A 19969-nucleotide genomic window follows, 5' to 3' on the forward strand; every position below is an offset into this window, starting at 1 on the left:
GTGTGTTGGATTAGGGAGAGCTTGAAATGTGTACTGTTGGTGTGCCTTCAGGAACAGGGTTGGGAAACACTGGCATAATGAATAGTTTTAGTCAGAGTTTACAAATGTGGAGATTTCTCGTTGGTTTTTGAAGTTGGTTTTGTTGTACTTCACATGAGTTTAAATTTACCATCAGGGAAGTTTCAAACTGGAAGTCTATTTCTCTTAAACACCACTGGCAAATGCAATCGTTTCCTGTGTAGTTTTGGCATGACTAATGAATGAATTATTAAAAGCCGTCCTCTTTTTAGAGACCACATCTCATTCGTTTCATCTGATTCAAGACGTCCTGCAAGACACAAGAACACATAATGGAATTAGAGGCCATTTACAATAGTGATGATTATGATTCTGAAGTATCTGGACCTCGAACACAAAGTCACTGCAGAGGCGAAGGAAAACTTGAGAAGCTCAGTAAGTAAAAAGCAGAAATGGAGTTTGAGGAAATTGAAAATGTTACATAATTTACATGAATGTTATATAAAGCGTACTCCAATAAGAAAAATATGTAATTCCACATGTCTTTAATATGAAACTGATATCTCCGTGTTGTGTGTGTTTGTCAGGAGGCAGCAGATGTGTGTTGTTGGTGTTGGTGATCCTGGGGTTCATTTGTGCTCTTCTGCTGCTCTTCATCACACTGCAGCACATCAGCATCACAGCAGAGAGAGACCTGTTAAAGACTTACAAGAACACAGTTGAAGAGCTCAATCACACCATCAGCAGCTTACAGCACAACAACACTGATCTGAAGACTGACAAACACCAACTGGAGGACAAAATCAATGATCTCAGTGCTCAGAAAAAACAGTTACAGAACAACTTCAACTCTCTAAATCAGAAGAAACTGGAGCTAGAAAACAGAGTCACGTCATTGAATGATGAACTGATAGAGGCTTCTAAAAACGGTCAGGTCCAATCCTTATTATCTTTCTTAATTTTCTTGATCTTATATGTATATATTTAAAAAGTCTGTCTTTCTATTAGAAACTCTGTGTGGTCTGGATCGATTGTTTTTCTCTGATGAGGCGAAGAGCTGGTCTCAGAGCAGGCAGTTCTGCAGGGATCGTGGAGCTGATCTGGTCATTATTAAGAGTGAAAAGAAGCAGGTGAGTTTGTTTATTGAGTGTTTGTTAATGAATGAGAGGAATTACACTTATTCTGCTTTTATTCACACACAGAAAATTGTATCATTATTAGTCAATGAGAGAGTGTGGATCGGTTTGTCTGACATCGAGAGCGAGGGCAATTTAACATGGGTGGATAATTCAACACTGAATCAAGGGTAAGACAGAAAACTTGATGTATTTAGCCTTTTGTCAATATAAAAATGAGACCCTTTCGACTTTCAGAAAACACACAACAGTCACAATTTTAGGAACTCCCTTTAAATACATTCTTTGAATTACTTCTCTCTTTTTTCTCTGCATTTTCACTTCTGTAAATCTTCTTAAAAATTGCTGTTGTGATGCAGTGAATGTTGCAGTTTATAATAAACTGATGATTCTATCTCTTTTTTTAACAATTGTTTATTAAGTTTTTCAGGAAACAATATAAAACGAAAAAAAAAATAATGCCAATTTAAAACCTACTCCCGCCCATCCCAAAAGATGAATAAAAAAATTTAAAATAATTATAAATAAATAAATAAATAAATAGATAAATAAATAAATGAATAAATAAACCAATCAAATAATTCTACAAAGACTTTAAAAACAACACAACATCAAAAGCTGAATGCCATATACTGACAGTTTTCACATTAGCACCATGCATACAAAAAGTTGAGAGTTCCACTGAGAGAATGTCCAACAAATACACAGTCTAGGTCAGGCATGGGCAAACTCGATCCTCGAGGGCCGGTGTCCCTGCAGAGTTTTGCTCCAACACTAATCAAACACACCTGAACACCCTAATTAGTGTCTTCAAGATCACTAGAAAGCTACGAGCAGGTGTGTTTGATTAGGGTTGGTGCAAAACTATGCAGGACACCGTCCCTCCAGGATCGAGTTTGCCCATCCCTGGTCTAGGTTCATCTGTCCATGGTATGAGAATGATTCCAGCGGTTGACCAGCCATTTTTTTGCTGCTGTGATAATAAACTGACGATTCTCACTTGAATGAAAGAGTCTGTGTATTTTGTTGTCCATGAATGAGAACATTTGGAGTAGACTGAAAATCTGAAGTGTGTTATTTTAGGTTCTGGCGTAAAGGTGAGCCAAATGATGAACATGGAATTGAAGACTGTGTTGAAATAATGGGTTCCCATGGTTTTTCTGCCCTGAACAACTGGAACGATCTGCCGTGCTCACAAAAGAGAAAAGCGATTTGTGAGAAATAACGTTCATCTCTGACCTTTATAATTTTACAGAATCAACTTGTAAATGTTTCTGTCTTCAATTCTCATTATATACTGTAACTTTTTTCATATTGTACAAAATCAGGAGTATTCAAGATATATTAATGATTATTTTTCAAGTGTGCTAATGGTTATAAATACCAATAAAAAAAATTGGTAACTAAAATGATCAGTTTCTTGTGATTTTTAATTAGCTTTGCTCTAGATCTGGGCCCTAAACTCCTTTATCACATGCAGATCTATATTCATTTCAAATTGATATGTGTCTTTAATCTAAAACTTGATTAACATAATGAATATCCATACAGCAGTGGATTTTAACATGTCTCCTGTCACATTTGCTGTGCAAAAACAGTGCAAAGCTAAATTCTGCGCTCTGTGTGTGTGTGTGTGGGTGTGTGTGTGTGTGTGTGTGTGTGTGTGCGCGTGTGTGTGTGTGTGTGTGAACAACATTGTGTGTGACTCATCGTTGCAATTCCACAACAAATACATCAAATAATCATTGTAAAGTTCTTACTGTAGTATTTCTCACAAATATTATGTGAGATCTGCGTCCTTCATGTCTGTCACTGTGCTGTTTATCTGACGCAGCCGAAGCAGAGATTGAGGCACACTCTGACAGGTACATGGGAACGGTGGGTGGGGAGAACCAGCATTAAAGGCACAGGCCACAAAAACAGCTACAGTGTGTTCAGATATAATATAATAAATAAACTGATGGGAGTTTTGGGCTGAAACTTTACACACACATTCTGGAGACACAAAAGACTTAAATTAAATCTGGAAAAAGGGGTCAAATAGGTGTGATTTAATCTAACTTTAGTCTAAATTTTGTAAAAGTCGAAGAAATAACCATTTTATAATGTACAACAGCTAATCTCTGCATTGTGCCCAACAAATAGATTCACAGTAAACTAGTTTCTTGGGGTTTGTAGGCCACTAACAGTAGTGTGAGGAGATAGCGAGAATAATCTGATGCCATCTTGTTTAATAGCGATAAACAGGAAATCATCTAACAGTCTGTATTGCCTACTGTCACCAACCTGTCTATTTTCCTTTCTATTTATCTGTCATGAATATAAACATCTACAGTATTTAAGCCTGTTAAAGTGTGGCTGACTTAAATTGCTTTGACAATGTCAGATTAAATGTATAATAAACCTTCAATCAAAGCAGGAGAATTTCAAAGTGGGAAAGAAAATCTAGATTCTGAGCTAATGAAACCACTTCCTGTGTAGGGCTGGTACTATTTAAAGACACGGTACACGTTATTTAAATAAAACAGCTCATCTGTGCTCACATACTGTACTTTACAGTAAGACTATAAGTAAGAGAAAATAATGTCATCAGGTAACTTTTACGTTCAACGCAGTGATATTAACCAGACATCGGGAGCTCAAACACAGAGTCGCCGCAAAGATGAAGACGGAAATCGATGTAAGTTTAACTTGAAGCATCGATGGGGTTGCTAACATTTTTATAGAAATAATACAGAAATTTTTATTTCATGACAAAATCTAAACAACAATAATGTTACATGAAGATAGTTTTGTAAATTCCCTACTGTGAATAAATCAGAATTGTTTCATTGTTAAAGTTGTTCATGTAGACCAGTGGTTCTCAAACGTTTTTCATCAAGTACCACCTCAGAAAAAAAAGGTCTCTCCAAGTACCACCATAACTACGAGGCAGATTAATTCCTATTATTAAGAATGTTATTGTCAGCCACTTTAAACATTATAAATAGTTTGAACATTAACACTGTACTGTGCTTATAGGTAAAAAAACACACAAACAAAAACAAAATAAAAAGTCAATGTATTAAATGTGCTTTTAAAAGTTAATTAAAGATGGTAGGCTACTGTTCTTAAACTAAAAAAGAAAACTGCTGTACTTACATGTAAAGTATTAACAAATAGTAACCTATTCATGAAAACCTGGAAATGTAGCTTGGACCTTATAGATATGGCTATATGTCATCATATATGTAAACCATTTTTGATAATATTTGAAACATGTTGTATGTACACGTGACATATTTGTATATCTTTGAAATCTAAATATTAACTTGTATTTTAAATATAAATGATTTGGAATTACAAATTTAAATGAGAAATTAGATCTGCTTACTGCTGGTCCTTTACAGTACGTGTGTCAGAAAAGTGAGTCGTTAGATGCATAAATACACTGCTTGGCCAATTCATACGTGATTTATCCAATCATACGTGCGGTATTTCCGTGATTCGAGATCAGTGGAGTTTGTGTTAACCGCACACAGAGACTAACTTTAATCAGGCTATATTTTAGCTCCAAGCAAGGCAAAGTTGCTTGAGTGTAGATCTGTCCCGTGACATTTGAATCACATCCAGATAAATTAGCCTAAATCTGAGGTAACATATTAATCGAAAGCCATGCTGCTTTACAAAATAAATAACTTTATATATCAGAAACACGCATTATTTTAGACAACTATGAACATACATTTAGCACATTTGTGATGATTATTTTACCAATGATGCAGCATGGGGAGATTGCTGAGTTTGCGGTAACTGAAATGCCAACACAACAGCACTGGTCTGCACAAGCGCTTCTCTGGTGTGTATCTGCTCCGCAAGTGCCGCGCCTCTTTCTCTGGCTCTGCGCCAAAGCGGGTTGATTTTTAGTATCTGATGACGATGAACTAAAGTAAACATTCCAAGCACACCGATTTGATCGTACCCTTTAGGAAACAGCCGGTGCTGATCACATCAGTCTAATCATTCCCTTCAAAGGGTTAAAAGTGTGTTTTTTTCTTTTATTAGTCAGTATTTCTCCACGTACCACTAGAAGGAACACCAACCAAAATGTCTATCAGTGTCTACTCAGTAGTCCCATGTGAGTTCCAATCGGCAGTTTGACCTAAGATTTTGTCACCAGTAGGTATTAGTAGGCCCACACGGAATTTCCGCAGATTTTTAGCCCAATCATTGATTCTGTTTATTTACTTGAGTAAATGTGTGTAAATTTATATTTATTCAGTTTTTAAATTAGTTACAGTAATATTATTGACTAATATGAAAATGTTTATCTGATTTATGTACAATGCAGTTTGTACAGTGATATTTTCTGTCTTTTAGTAGAGATATTATATGAGAGACTTGCTTTGTTTACCAAATAAAGTGAATCTAATTGGATTTGCATTTTAAACATTTTAAAAGATAATATTTTTTATTTCACATATTAAGGTTTTAGTTATGACACTCCCTAAATAATTCCGCAGAAATCCGCAGATTTTTACCAAAATTCTCAGCAGAAATAGCAAAAAAACGTCCGCAGATTTCGTCTGGCCCTAGGTATTAGGCGCGCATTTTTCATTCAAAATAAAAAAATTCCTCGCAACCCCTTTACTATGTCTTTGCAACCCCCAGGTTATGAACCGCTGTACTAGAACTTCAGCATTGAAGCTTTTAATGACTGATCTGTGAAAAACTTCATCACTCAGTGAATCATCATCAAACATGTTTGTGCTGTTGAGTTGCTGATGTTGTTGTGGCACTGTGTGGTGGTATTTGAAATATGACAACACTACATTTATCAAAGCAGTGTTTAAAGAGCCTTATTGCTTATTTTGATAAATAAACAATAAGTAACAACAGACTGCTTTGACATGTAACATCTGAATTGCTTTCAGAATACAGATATTATGTATAAATCACACAAATACCTTGTTATGAAGCGGACAGGAGACAGAGGTAAGGAAACGTTAGGGTGTTTATTAAATGACAACAAGGAGCACATGAAGGATAGCCAGGAGGATCAGGAATGATGTTGGGGTCTTTTCCTCCGTGGCTGGGTAACAGGAATACACGAGGATGGACAGCACACACCAGATACAGCTGACAGAGGATGACACAGACTTGGAAGGACTGGAAGACAGGACGATTCGGGTGGACCAGGAAGACTAGGAGGAATACAAAGAGAACAGGTAAGTAAAGCGTTTGTTTTAGCTGAGGATGACTACGCTGAGTGGTCGCTCAGTTGTCCGCTTTCGTCGAGACGAGCCCGGACAATGAGCGACTGGAGTGCTGTGCTTTTATCTGGTGCTCGTGAATGTGATGCAGCTGTGTGCTCATTAGAAGTCAGGTGATGGTGATCTTCGTGAGTGGGGATCGTGAGAGCCTGACCAATCCGTGACAGTACCCCCCTCCCCAGGGCCCGCTCCTGAGGGCCGACACCTCCGACGCCGTGGTGGTCTCCCTCTGCCTCTAGGCGCTGGGAACTCAGGGTGGCTCTCATGAAACTCCACCATGAGACTAGGATCGAGAATATCAGCTCTGGGAACCCATGTCCTTTCTTCGGGGCCGTACCCTTCCCAGTCCACCAGGTACTCCAACTGGCCACCACGACGTCGGGAACGCAAGATCTCCTTCACTGCGTAGACGGCTCCTTCTTCTAGGAGCAGTGGAGGAGGGGGTTCCTCTTCGTGGTCAGGCTCTGTGGAGGGAAGAACAGGATCGTGATAGGGTTTCAGGAGTGATACGTGGAATGTAGGGTGAATACGGTAGTGAGAGGGTAATTGTAGTTTGTAGGTGACGGGGTTAACCTGTTCCACGATGGTGAAGGGACCAACAAATCGGGGACTTAACTTGCGAGAGGGCAGTCGCATGCGTATGTCCCGGGTGGATAGCCACACCTTTTGTCCGGGTGTGTATCTGGGTTCTTCAGACCTTCTTCTATCGGCGGTTACCTTGCTTCGACGGACTGCCCTCTGCAGATGTTGATGAGCCTCGTCCCAGACTCTCTCGCTCTCCCGGAACCAGTGATCCACTGCGGGGACATCAGATGGTTCGCCATCCCAGGGAAAGAGCGGTGGTTGGAAGCCCAGGACGCACTGGAATGGCGTGAGTCCGGTGGAGGGTTGCCGCAGTGAATTTTGGGCATATTCTGCCCAGCCCAAATACTGGCTCCAGGAGCTCTGGTGACCACTGCAGAAGGTCCTCAGGAACCGTCCCACCTCCTGAATCTTCCTCTCTGTCTGCCCGTTGGTTTGGGGATGATATCCAGAAGAGAGGCTGACGGCCACACCTAGGAGCTTGAAGAAGGCTTTCCATAGACGTGAGATGAACTGTGGACCTCTGTCCGACACAATATCTTCTGGAATACCAAATGACCTGAAGACTTGATTAAAGATATTGTCGGCTGTTTCAAAGGCTGTGGGAAGACCTTTCAGAGGGATTAGTTTGACAAACTTTGAGAATCTATCTACGATGACTAGAATACAGGTATTACCTTCTGACGAGGGGAGGTCAGTGATAAAGTCCACTCCTAGGTGTGACCAGGGACGGTTCGGAATCGGCAAGGGATGGAGCTTTCCAGCGGGTAGATGACGTGGGCTCTTGGATTGGGCACAGTCCTTACAGCCCTGAACATATTGCCTCACATCCCTTGCCATGTTTGGCCACCAGAATCGTTGGGATACTAGCGAGAGAGTATTGTTGATCCCTGGATGTCCAGTGCCTAGCGAGGTATGTAAGGAGTGGATCAGATCTACCCGGTGTTCAGGTGGTATGAACTGCCGATGAGGAGGGCATCCCGGCGGAGCAGGGGCTTCCGGAGTGGCAACGACTGGAGGAGCGTTCCAGGTGATCGGACAAATGGAGATGTGTTCGGGAAGAATCTTCGTTGGGAGTTCTTCATGATCGTGATGCTCGTGTAAACGAGAGAGAGCGTCTGCTCTTAGATTCTTGGGTCCTGGACGATAGGAAATGGAGAAATCAAAACGTGAGAAGAAAAGTGACCATCTGGCTTGACGTGGACATAGTCTCTTGGCCTCTTTGATATATTGGAGGTTTTTGTGATCTGTGATCACCTGGAACGGATGTTTGGCTCCCTCCAACCAGTGACGCCACTCCTCCAAGGCTAGCTTGATTGCTAGAAGCTCCCTGTCTCCTATGCTGTAATTCTGCTCCGCCGGGCTCAACTTCCGAGAGAAATAGGCACAGGGATGCAGTCGGGGCGGTGTATCATGATGTTGGGATAATACTGCCCCGACGCCGGTGGTGGATGCGTCCACTTCCACCACGAAAGGAAGATTTGGGTCAGGATGAGTCAGGAGTGGGGCCCTTGTGAACTCCTTCTTAAGAAGGCGGAAGGCTGCGGCTGCTTCTTTGGTCCACTCCAGTCCTTTGGGTTTACCCTTGAGGAGATTAGTGAGAGGTGATGTAATCCTGCTGTAGTCCTTGATAAACCGTCTATAAAAGTTAGCAAACCCAAGAAACCTCTGGAGCTCCTTAATGGAAGTGGGTTCTGACCAGGATAGAACAGCCTCAATTTTCTTCCCATCCATACGTATACCGGTTTGGTCAATGATGTATCCCAAGAAATGAATCGACTTCTGGTGGAATGAGCATTTCTCCGCTTTGAGGTAGAGGTGATGTTCTCTCAATGTGTGTAGGACCTCCGCAACGTGTTGGCGATGTTCGACCTCACTCCGGGAGTAAATGAGGATGTCATCTATGTACACTATTACAAAGTGGTGAAGAAACTCCCGGAGGACTTCATGAATGAAGTTTTGGAATACGGAGGGGGCGTTGACCAGACCGTAAGGCATGACCTCATATTCATAGTGGCCAGTAGGGGTCACGAATGCTGTCTTCCATTGGTCCCCCTCACGTATTCTTATCAGATTATACGCGCTGCGGAGGTCCAATTTAGTGAAGACTTTAGCTTCTCGGAGCTGTTCCAAAGCGGCTGGTACCAGAGGAAGGGGATATCGGTATTTTACTGTACCGTTATTTAGGACCCTGTAGTCGATGCATGGACGCAGCCCTCCGTCCTTCTTGGCCACAAAGAAGAAGCTTGAGGCGGCTGGTGATTTTGAGTGACGTATGTACCCCTGACTCAGAGCCTCCCTTATGTAATCTTCCATTGCCTGATTCTCTGGAAGCGAGAGCGGGTAGATCCTACCTCTTGGCAACTGGGCATCTGGAACTAGGTCGATCGCGCAGTCCCATGGCCGATGCGGCGGTAGCTGGGAAGCTCTCTTGGGGCAGAAGACATCATGAAAGGAGCTGTACTCCTTAGGAATGTGGATAGACTGCTTCTCAGGAGGACTCTCGACCGATGTTGTAAACAAAGAAATGGGGTTCCGACCTTGAAGAGGGAGATTTGGAAAACAGGTAGGTGTACATCCAGATCCCCATTTCTTTATCTCTCCTGTGCCCCAAGAGATGATGGGATCGTGCTTCACCAGCCACGGGCGCCCTAGAATGATGTCCATATTTGCACCCTCCAGAACCAGAAATTGAATCCTCTCTTGATGTAACAACCCCACTTGAAGAAGGATGTCTTCGCATTGTCGATGGATACGGGTCGAAGATCGAGTGCACTGGGTTATCGGTTGTATCTGGTATATATGCGAGGACGCCTCAGTACGTAGGTGGAGTTGACGACAGAGGGATTGGGAGATGAAGTTCCCTGCTGACCCGGAGTCGATGAGGGCTGTGACAAGGAGAGAAATAGAGGCAGTAGTTATTTGTACGGTGGTAGTAAGTGGTTTACATTGTTCAATATTCGTACTGAATACACTCACTGAAGTCCGAATGGGACGAAGGGGACACTCCATACGGGTGTGTCCACTGACACCGCAGTATAGACACAGACCCCGGGTCAGCCTCCTCTGTCGTTCCGCTGATGTCAGTCTTCCAGACTCTATTATCATGGGTTCTGGTTCTGGAGAGGCTGTTGACTCAGGCGATTGGAGGAGTGCAGACGAGGGGGTGATGGTGTCCTGTTGATAGGAACGGAGACGATCGGAACATCGGAGAGAATGTTGGATGAATCTCTCCAGACCCATAGTATCATCTAATGTGGCCAGCTGGATTCGGAGAGTGGGTTCCAAGCCGAGCCGGTACGTGGTCAACAACGATCTCTCATTCCATCCACTTGCAGCTGCTAGAGTGCGAAACCGGAGAGCATATTCCTGTGTAGATAGAGTACCTTGCTTTAGATGATACAGCTGCTCTCCAGCGGCTACTTCCCCATCAGAACGTCCAAACACCTCTTTGAAATACTCCGTGAAGGTAGTGATGGAATTCATGACCGGCCCGGCTTGGTTCCAGATCGTCTCAGCCCATTTAAGTGCAGGCCCAGAGAGTAGTGATACGATGTAGGCGATCTTTGACTTATCTGTGGGATATAGAGAAGGTTGCATTTCGAATATGAGGGAACATTGTAACAGAAAACCATTGCACTCCCCCGCTCCGCCTGAGTAGGGCGCTGGTCGGGCCATGGGACTGGAAGGAAGGGCCGAAGAAGAAACTGTGGAGGCGGAAGTGCTCGGTGCTGGTGGTGCGTTGGAAAGTGGAGCTGGTGGCTGTAGAATCCGCTTCAACTGGTCCACCAGCTCTTGAAAGTGATCGGGGGTGCTCATGTTGTCGTCGTTATTGGTCCGGGCTTCTGTTATGAAGCGGACAGGAGACAGAGGTAAGGAAACGTTAGGGTGTTTATTAAATGACAACAAGGAGCACATGAAGGATAGCCAGGAGGATCAGGAATGATGTTGGGGTCTTTTCCTCCGTGGCTGGGTAACAGGAATACACGAGGATGGACAGCACACACCAGATACAGCTGACAGAGGATGACACAGACTTGGAAGGACTGGAAGACAGGACGATTCGGGTGGACCAGGAAGACTAGGAGGAATACAAAGAGAACAGGTAAGTAAAGCGTTTGTTTTAGCTGAGGATGACTACGCTGAGTGGTCGCTCAGTTGTCCGCTTTCGTCGAGACGAGCCCGGACAATGAGCGACTGGAGTGCTGTGCTTTTATCTGGTGCTCGTGAATGTGATGCAGCTGTGTGCTCATTAGAAGTCAGGTGATGGTGATCTTCGTGAGTGGGGATCGTGAGAGCCTGACCAATCCGTGACATACCTCAAACAGAAACATTTCCTGCGTAATTATTTTGTCGAAAAAAAATGTAAAAGTTCCACCTTTGCTAAAAGTAAGTTTCACTTCATGATACAGCCAAATAAGTCTGTTAGCATTGTCATCGATCATGCATTGATCTAATTCTAAATACTTGATAGTTTTTGACTAAATTTAGTCAAAGAGCAAAGATAAATAATGTCTTCTTTAATAGCGCAGAGATCGTGATTGTATAGTCTGAGCACAGACGCGATGATGAGAGGACTTGCAGTTCATTTGAAAAAGCCTATTTAAGAGCTCGCATATCTGTTTTAGCGATTAACGTACATGACTGCGCTCTCATGTTAAAATAAAGCACTCGTGACATTTGCAGAAATGAGTAATTGCGCAATACCTGCATTCCCGCGCCGACATTAATGGCCCGTTTCCACTGAGTGGTACGGTACGGTATGGTTCGGTTTGATATGCTTTTATGGCCGTTTCCACTGTCAAAAAGCGTACCGAACCGAACCGTACCACTTTTTCGGCACCCTTTCGAAAGGGTACGAAACACAAGAAAGGGTACCAAAAGGGGGAGCTAGATGCGCTAGATACGTCATTCACTTACGCAACAAGCCAGAATGAAAACAAAAAACCCGCCATGTTTGAAATACACAGCCGACGAGCCGAGACATTACAGCGGAATGATATATACATATAATAACAAGCCATGGTCGATCTGGGCTCAAACAAACCTTGTCGTCGTCTTGATGAACAGCCACAAATCCAAGAAGAAGAGCAGATTTACCCTGTGCCCCGTAGTTTTTTACGAGCCAGTCTGAGGCGCGAGCGGTTTCGCTTTCTTGCTAGCGCTCGCGCGCATCTAACATTATATCTGAAATAACAAACTTCTTGAGCTGATGATAATAACCTGCGCTTGATTATTGACGTGCTTTTGAAACCAGATCCTGTCAGACACTGACAAACGCGAGAGTGAAGCGCGAAGAAACAAAGGAGAAGCCGGAAAAAAGGAGCACATTATTTTTCATCAAACATGAACAAAATGCCATGATTAACTAACTTATTATCTTCACATTTTGGACTAATATGAACTGGGAATGACTGAATTACTGTCTAACAGAGGCTACATGTGCTGCTGAAGATTACAGACACAGATGAGAGGTTTTCACTGACTGTAGGCTATATTTTGTTTTGTTTTGAACCTAAATACGGACGAAATGTCTGCTGTGTGTAGTTCTTCTGTAGTTGGTAACATTTCGGAGACTGTAAGGGGCTGTATGTGTTTATATATGTTCATTTATTTATTTATTTATTTATTTAATATAATTACAGACGTTACAGTAGGCTGTTTCGCACTGTCATTGATCTGCAGTTATAATCAACTCATGTTCATAGAAAAGTTAGTAATAAACATTTCTACACAAGTATTTATGTGTATGAAGCATTTGTTTTGTGAGAAGAGCTTCTCATGTGATATGTAAGTGACCCGTACAGCTTTATTGTAGACATTTCCTCGAGCGAGAATGACGTCGACTGAAACTTTCTGTTATACACCACGTCCACCAAAAGGGTACCCTTGTTGGTGGAAACGCAAGCCTGATAAAGGTGACCCGTACCAAACCGAACCGTACCGTACCGTACCAGTTAGTGGAAACGAGCCATTAGACTGTATTTAGAGGAGTGACAGGTCAGAGGCGAGTCAACTCGCTGTCAGAGAGAAGAGAGCGAAACGTGTATGTAGATCGTTGAAATGGCAGGAAATATGTCCGCGGTTTAATTACTCTTGCTAATAACATCGACATCTCTATAGTGAAAACATCCGAGAAGCATTATTCCAATAAAATATTTGTTTTTAAGTTGTTTTTCTGTCTCTGCAACACAGAAAGGCATTTGCCCAGCCCTTATGTTTCACGAAAAACTAGACAAGGTCGACTGTGACTGGCCACTTTTCACATTAGTCAAATGAACTGCTTCAGAATCAATTCTTAAACTTCGCACAGCGTTGTGATCGTACGCTTCAGGGAACTGCCAATGCTGATCACACCAATGTTATAGTACGCATCAAAGGATTAAAAGTGTTAATTGTTTATTTCATAGTCATACTTTCATAGTTTACCACCATAGTTTGAGAACCACTGTTATAAAGGATTGTTAGTTTGCATTATTTAGGGCAACCGGAGCATGGAACACTTCCCAAAAGACATTATAGTTTGAGCGGCATATGCACTTATGTTAGTCTGTTTTTATTATTCCCGAGGTTTCCATAATCCTGGACCAGGCCGTATCCTAAGCAGCTGCTGTGGTGGTCATGGATGAGTGGAGAGCATAAGAAGATTCCTGTAAGATCCCAGTGACAGACGAGTCCTCGCATTGATCCTGAAGGGATAGCCTGTACACCAGCCGGTGACCTACTCCCATCTGCAGCTTCTCAAGAATGGACATCCAGCGTTCTTCAGCCTCCGGCGCCTAGACTGCAGCTGTCCACAAGACGTTTGGCCAGAGGAGAAATAGTCATGCCCAACTGAGCCTGATTTTGCTTGAGGTTGAGAAGTGGTGAAGTTTGTTCCTCGCCACTGGCTTGCTTGGTTTGGGACTTGTGGAATCCATGCGTATCGATGGATTCGCTCTTCAGTGTTTGGACTTTCAGCAGTGAAAATTAAACCACACTGAACTGAGCTAAACTGAAGTTCAACTCTGAACACTGGACTGACACAGTTTCAGTTTACTATAATCTTCTATGTTAAGCTGCTTTGGCGTTCCAGCTGTGTGGAGTTTGCATGTTCTCCCCGTATTGGCATGGGTTTTCTCCAGGTGCTCCGGTTTCCCCAACAGTCCAAACACATGCGCTATAGGGGAATTGAATGAACTAAATTAGCTATAGTGTATGAGTGTGTGTGAGAATGTGGGAGTGTATGGGTGTTTCCCAGTACTGGGTTGCAGCCAGAAGGGCATCCACTGCAAAAAAAACAAATGGCGAAATAGTTCATCCCACTGTGGCTACACCTGATAAATAAAGGAGTAAGCTCTAGGAAAATGAATGAATGAATGAACTCCCATTGCACTGTAGAGACTTCCGCTCTTATTCACTTCCATTGATTTTTAGCGATAAAAAGCAACTGGTTATGCTGCTTAATGTTGCAAACTATTTTTTTTCTTAATCTACTATTTATATTTTTATATAGTGTCCTAAGCACTCTTGTTTATAGAACAATTAGTTTGGCATTTACTGCTGTAACTCTTAGTCATTTCCCCTATAGGCAAATAAATCAGAAGTCCTGAAACAATAGCAGAAAAGAGCAGACTTCTGCATTGCAGGATATGTTCAACAGCTTCTGATATTTAAACCTTTCAAGAGTTCGCCCTTGCCGATGATTGATTATAAAGTGTGTTTGGCATGCTGTCCCGGCGGAGAGCCCTGAGCTCTTGAGATCCTCGATCCCGGGGCTCCCTTCTGTTGCAGGGCAAGAGGGGAGTCTGAGCTCAGGTAGGTCTCGAGAACTCCTCTGCTTGGTTTTGAATTGGATATGAAGATTGTATGCTGAAATCATTGCTTACCTATAATGACGATTTAATTTGTCAATTTATTTATGTTACATGTTTTGGTCTGTGGGAGGAAACTGGAGAGGCTGGGGAAACCCATGCAAACTTGGGGAGAACATGCAAACTCCGCACAGAAATGCCGACCTGGCCAGGTAAGGTCTGAGCCAGTGACGTTCTTGCTGTGAGGCAATGATTCTAATCATTGAGCCTCCATGCTGCCCTGATAAGGAAAGGGGAGGAGTAGGGGTGGAAGGGGGGATTCTTCAAGACAAAGATGGCTAAAGCTACGGTCACACCGGGCTTTGTGTGTGCGAAATTCTGTCGTGTGGCGCTGTGAAAAGGGGCGGGATTAAACAAGATGATTAGACATTAATAAAGCGAGCGATTGCTCCATGTTTTAAATTTCTGTCCAGAGAGGTCCTGTTTTGATGCTCGATTGATCTCACACAGTCAAGTGATGCAATTTCGCAGGTCAGAGTTCACCAAGCTTGAACTTTGCACCGCAGCAGCCTGCGAAACTTAACGCATGACCCCGCGTTTCCGGTCTGACGCATTCGCGTGCGTGTCTATGGAAGGAAAAGTCAAGTGTGACCGCACCTTCAGGTAAGATGCTTTGGTTATTTATAGTGATTTAGAAATCATCTGATTGGTGGATTGTGTGTTAGCTAACCAGGATCAGCTGCTATCAATCATAAGCACGTGCTCCTCTCGAAATTAGTTTATAAATAAATTCCACTTATCAATGTCCTATTAAGACCAAACATTTCACATGAAAGTAGTATATGCAGCTCTTAAACAGCTGTTTCAGATATGCAATTGTTTTAAAATAGGGGAAAATATCTCTGTAAAAATATCCTGAAATTAAAGAGCTCCTATTTTACCTCTTTTACAAGATTTAAGATACGTTTTGGGTGTCTCCAGAATGTGTCTGTAAAGTTTCAGCTCAAAATACCCATCAGATCATTTATTATACCCTCCTGAATATGCCCATTTTATACTGTCATTTATAGATGACAGTGTAGCTGTCTTTCTAGCATGTGCCTTTAAATGCAAGTGAGCTGGTTCTCCTCACCTGCTATTTCACTCGTGCCCCCACACCAGCCGTCCCACGAGCCAAAAATATATTGCATGTGCAAACATCATTCACATATTACTTGCTGTGTTTAATAATTACATTGAAAAACAAATATCTAACTTACCTGATTTGGTGTGATGGTTGAGGCTGTTTCTGTGAGGACAACATGCTAATCCGTGGTTGGATTCCTGACGCGACTAACCGTAATCTTCCACTGTCAATAAGCGTGAGCCATAGCCTACTTGCTTTTGATGTACATACATACAGAAACTGCTGCTTCGCAAAGACAAGTTCACAGAGCCCTGACAGTGTGGTGACAGTGTGGTGACAGTGTCGAACATTGAGTATGTTTACATGGACACCAATTCTCTGATTTTAATACGACAATACTCTGATTAAGAGTCTACCATGTAATAAGTGATTTTTGATTACCTTAATTCGACTAAAGTCATAATTGAACTAAACAGAAATGGAATTAAGACGTGGAGTATGCATATATTAGTGGCATTAATGAAGTAAACACCGTCTTGTAGGACTTTGCGACAAGTTCCACACACACGGCTGTCAGTAAAGGACCGCACACACACACACACACATATCTCAAAATGCGGAAGTTTTTTTTCTTTGCATTGGGTGTGCATTATCAAATTCCATTAAAACAACACCCCTCCACCAGTCCTTACCATACTCATGTCTACCCCAGTTTGTCACGGGGCATGAATGAAATGTTCTGGAGTGAAAGTGAAACTGCAGTTAAAGACAAAGAATTAAAGATGAAACACCCAAAATTACATGAGACGCTACAGGAAACATGGATAGCAATGCACTTCACATAAACCCCTTCATTATATTATTGTCTTACTCAGATTAAGGCAAATAACTAGATTACAGATGTCCATATAAACGTAGTCAGTGGTGTCTTCACAGTAGGTGAAAGATCCAACACAATCTCACGGCAATTCGTAACTTTTTGATTTAGTGTATAATTCGTATGAATTCGTACAATCTAATTCGTACATTTTCGTACGATTTGCTCATCTCCCAATGGCGGTTGGGTTTAGGGGTGGGGTTAGGTGCCACGCCTCCTTTTTAAAATCGTACAATTTCGTACGACTGAACTCCTACGAATTCGTACGAATTAGCCACTAAACTGACAAAACGTAAAATACTTACGTTTTCTTGTGAGATCAGGCTGGAAAGATCCAGAAGCACATCCTGCTGATTTGATTCAGAAGGGCACTTTTTTTGTCAGACTTTCCTTTCGTCATTCATTTTAAAAAGCAGCCGGTCCATTTTATTTGTGTATATTTTACTGGAACGCATTAACTCTACAGGTGCTTGATAGTTAGCTGTGGAAGTAACATTAATCAGATTCACTATAGTGAACGCATAAAAATCGTCATCATAATTTACTCTAGTGCACCTAGTCTAGTCCTTAATAGGTGTTGGCACCCCCTGGTGGGGCGTGCCCCACAGATTGGAAACCCCTATGCTATTAAATAACGTCAGACAGACTAACAGGGATAAAGCAGATATAGGATTCAGTTTATGGATTACAGGTTCATTTTATGTGTTTATTCTAGTCAAATATAGCAAGTATGTTTATGTTACACCTGGCTCAAAGATGTAACATTAAGCAGTGGTGTATTTAGGCATGGGCAGTGTAGGCGTCACCCAGGGCGGCATCTTGCTTTTTTTACACCACGAAAGGGCGGCACGAACACTGCTCCAGTTAAGCTTGCGTAGCTACTGACATCAGTATCAATAGGTTCAATCAGCGTGAAAGGCGAATAAATGGATGCGGTAAGTGTTGTCATTGCTAGTGCTTGGAGGAAAAACCAAACATAAAGCCCAAGTTGAAGCCAACTGCCCAAACAATGAAGAAACAGCAGCCCAGACGAACTCTCGCACTGGGTTTAAACAAGGGCCATGACGAGCATCAGGTGCGTTGAAGTCACGTCCCAACCTACAACAGACAAAAACATATGAACACACAAACCAAAACAACGCAGTCCTAACAGTTCATTTGACATATTTGTGGTAGAGTTTATTCAGGCAAACGAAGCAGTTTTCTGCAACGATGAGTCACACACAAATGCCATTACAAAGTTTGCAGCATACACACACTAATTTTGAGTATTGGGTGATATAACCCTTTAAGAGACTGATGCTCTTTGTTTCTGACCTGCAATAGGAACTAATTGTCAAATGCTGATTGTCAAAAATAAATGTAAATGAAGTAAAAAAAAATGACCATTTAAACAATAGGAACTTATACATTAGGAAATGAGGCCACTTCCTCTGTATGTTTAGACTGTTTAAAGACGTTACTCATTCTGAACACAGCAAATCTGCAAAGACTGTTGGATACTGCAGAAAACAATGGAGATATCGACCATTTATGAAAATATACACAGCAGTACGGACACACTTGGACTTCAAATATCGAATCAAGTTCAGGATGAAAGGAAGGCTCAAAAATGCGGTAAGCAAAAACTTTAATCAATATGAGAGGCTGAAAATGTTACATAAGATTTTTCTGTTTTATATTAAGTGCATTGTTTTCTATTTCCTTATAACCATGACTAATAAAATTATAATGTGATAAAGTAAACTTCACAGAAAAAATATAAACTCTTCATGAAGCAATTTTGTTCATGCAATATATATACATATAAATTAGTACTCAATTCAATTTTTAGAAATTAAATGTCAAATTTACAGGTCTTTTATACTTGGAATTGTTTATGTTTTAATTTGAAGCAATATCAAGGTAATGAGATTCAATAAAACCTTCTTAACTTTATGATACTTGTGTTGGCATCACTGCACTGGGGCGTTTTCAGTTGTATTTACTCTGTTTTACAGTTATGACTAGGGCCAGACAGACTCTGCAGACATTTTTGTTACTTCTGCTGAGACTTTTGTTAAAAATCTGCAAATTTATGCAGAATGATTTTAGAAGTATCGTAACTAAAACCTTAATATATGATATAAAAAAAATAAAAAACCTTTTTGACTTTTATTTCATGTTTACAATGCAAATCCAATTAGATCCCCTTATTTGACAAAAATTACAAAAAATATTACTTTACAAACTGTATTGTAAAGAAATCATATGAATATTTTCATATTAGTCTATCATTATACTTAATTATTAATTAATACTTAATATTAATTAATTATTAATTAATTATCCTTAAATTAATAAAAAAAAACTAAACAAATATAAATGTACACACATTTACTCAAGTAAATAATCAGAACCAATGATGGGCTAAAAATCTGTGGATTTCTGTGAGCGCAGATTTCGTGTGGGCCTACTTATGACATCTGGAATGTATTGTACAGCAAGCATTGAGGTCTCTGTGTTAGGTTAGGTCCAACATTATATTTAAGTATTATTATATGGTTTATAACCACAAATCACTATGATGGTTAATGGGTTATTAAGTAAAGTCAATGTTACCAAGTAAAACACACTTTTTTAAAAGCATGGCTATTGTCAGAGCAAAACTTACAAAGAGTTAAATGAGCTTGAAACAAGTATTCTGAGTTTTGAACAACTGTGAAAAATGGCAAATGACGTAAGATGCTTTTACCTGTGTCATAATGTGTCTGCCATTTATTTACTTTCCACACTCTCAGAAATAAAGGCACAAGAGCTGTCACTGGGGTGGTACCTTTTCGAAAGATACATATTTGTACTTAAAGGGAATATATTGGTACCTCAAAGGTATATATTAGTACCTAAAACATTTAAGAGGTACTCTTTTGTACTTCTTAGGTACTAATATATACCCTTGAGGTATTAATAAGGACCCTTTAAGTACAAATATATACCTCTGAAAAAGGTACCACCTCAGTGACGACTCTTGTACCTTTATTTCTGAGACTGCATCATCTACAAATTTATCCACTTAGGACAGCGTTTTCAAAAAGTTATGTTTTCGTTTCCTAAAAATGCCATCTCAGTGTGAACGGAAGGTCGAAAAGTTTTGAGGGCTCTATTTTAAAGATGGTAGGGCCTTTTCATACACCCAGCGCAAGACC

General features: G+C 41.3%; 1 protein-coding gene across 1 annotated transcript; it reads left to right on the plus strand.

The window, feature by feature from the left end:
- The first annotated feature begins 260 nt into the window (after positions 1 to 260).
- Positions 261 to 2446, plus strand: LOC130230601 (CD209 antigen-like protein B). Its single transcript, XM_056459745.1, has 5 exons — positions 261 to 453; positions 606 to 947; positions 1027 to 1148; positions 1221 to 1324; positions 2238 to 2446. The coding sequence occupies exons 1-5, from the start codon at positions 351 to 353 to the stop codon at positions 2377 to 2379; spliced, it is 813 nt and encodes a 270-aa protein (XP_056315720.1). The 5' UTR covers positions 261 to 350; the 3' UTR covers positions 2380 to 2446.
- The last annotated feature ends 17523 nt before the right edge of the window (positions 2447 to 19969 follow it).

This window comes from Danio aesculapii, chromosome 1, assembly GCF_903798145.1.
Source record: "Danio aesculapii chromosome 1, fDanAes4.1, whole genome shotgun sequence".
NCBI lineage: Eukaryota > Metazoa > Chordata > Actinopteri > Cypriniformes > Danionidae > Danio > Danio aesculapii.

Bases quoted from the DNA above. Each gene is read 5' to 3' on its own strand.
- LOC130230601 (XM_056459745.1), top strand. From the start codon at position 351: ATGGAATTAGAGGCCATTTACAATAGTGATGATTATGATTCTGAAGTA. The intron at 454-605 runs GTAAGTAAAAAG...TGTGTTTGTCAG, and splicing joins AGGAAAACTTGAGAAGCTCA to GAGGCAGCAGATGTGTGTTG. The intron at 1,325-2,237 runs GTAAGACAGAAA...GTGTTATTTTAG, and splicing joins AATTCAACACTGAATCAAGG to GTTCTGGCGTAAAGGTGAGC.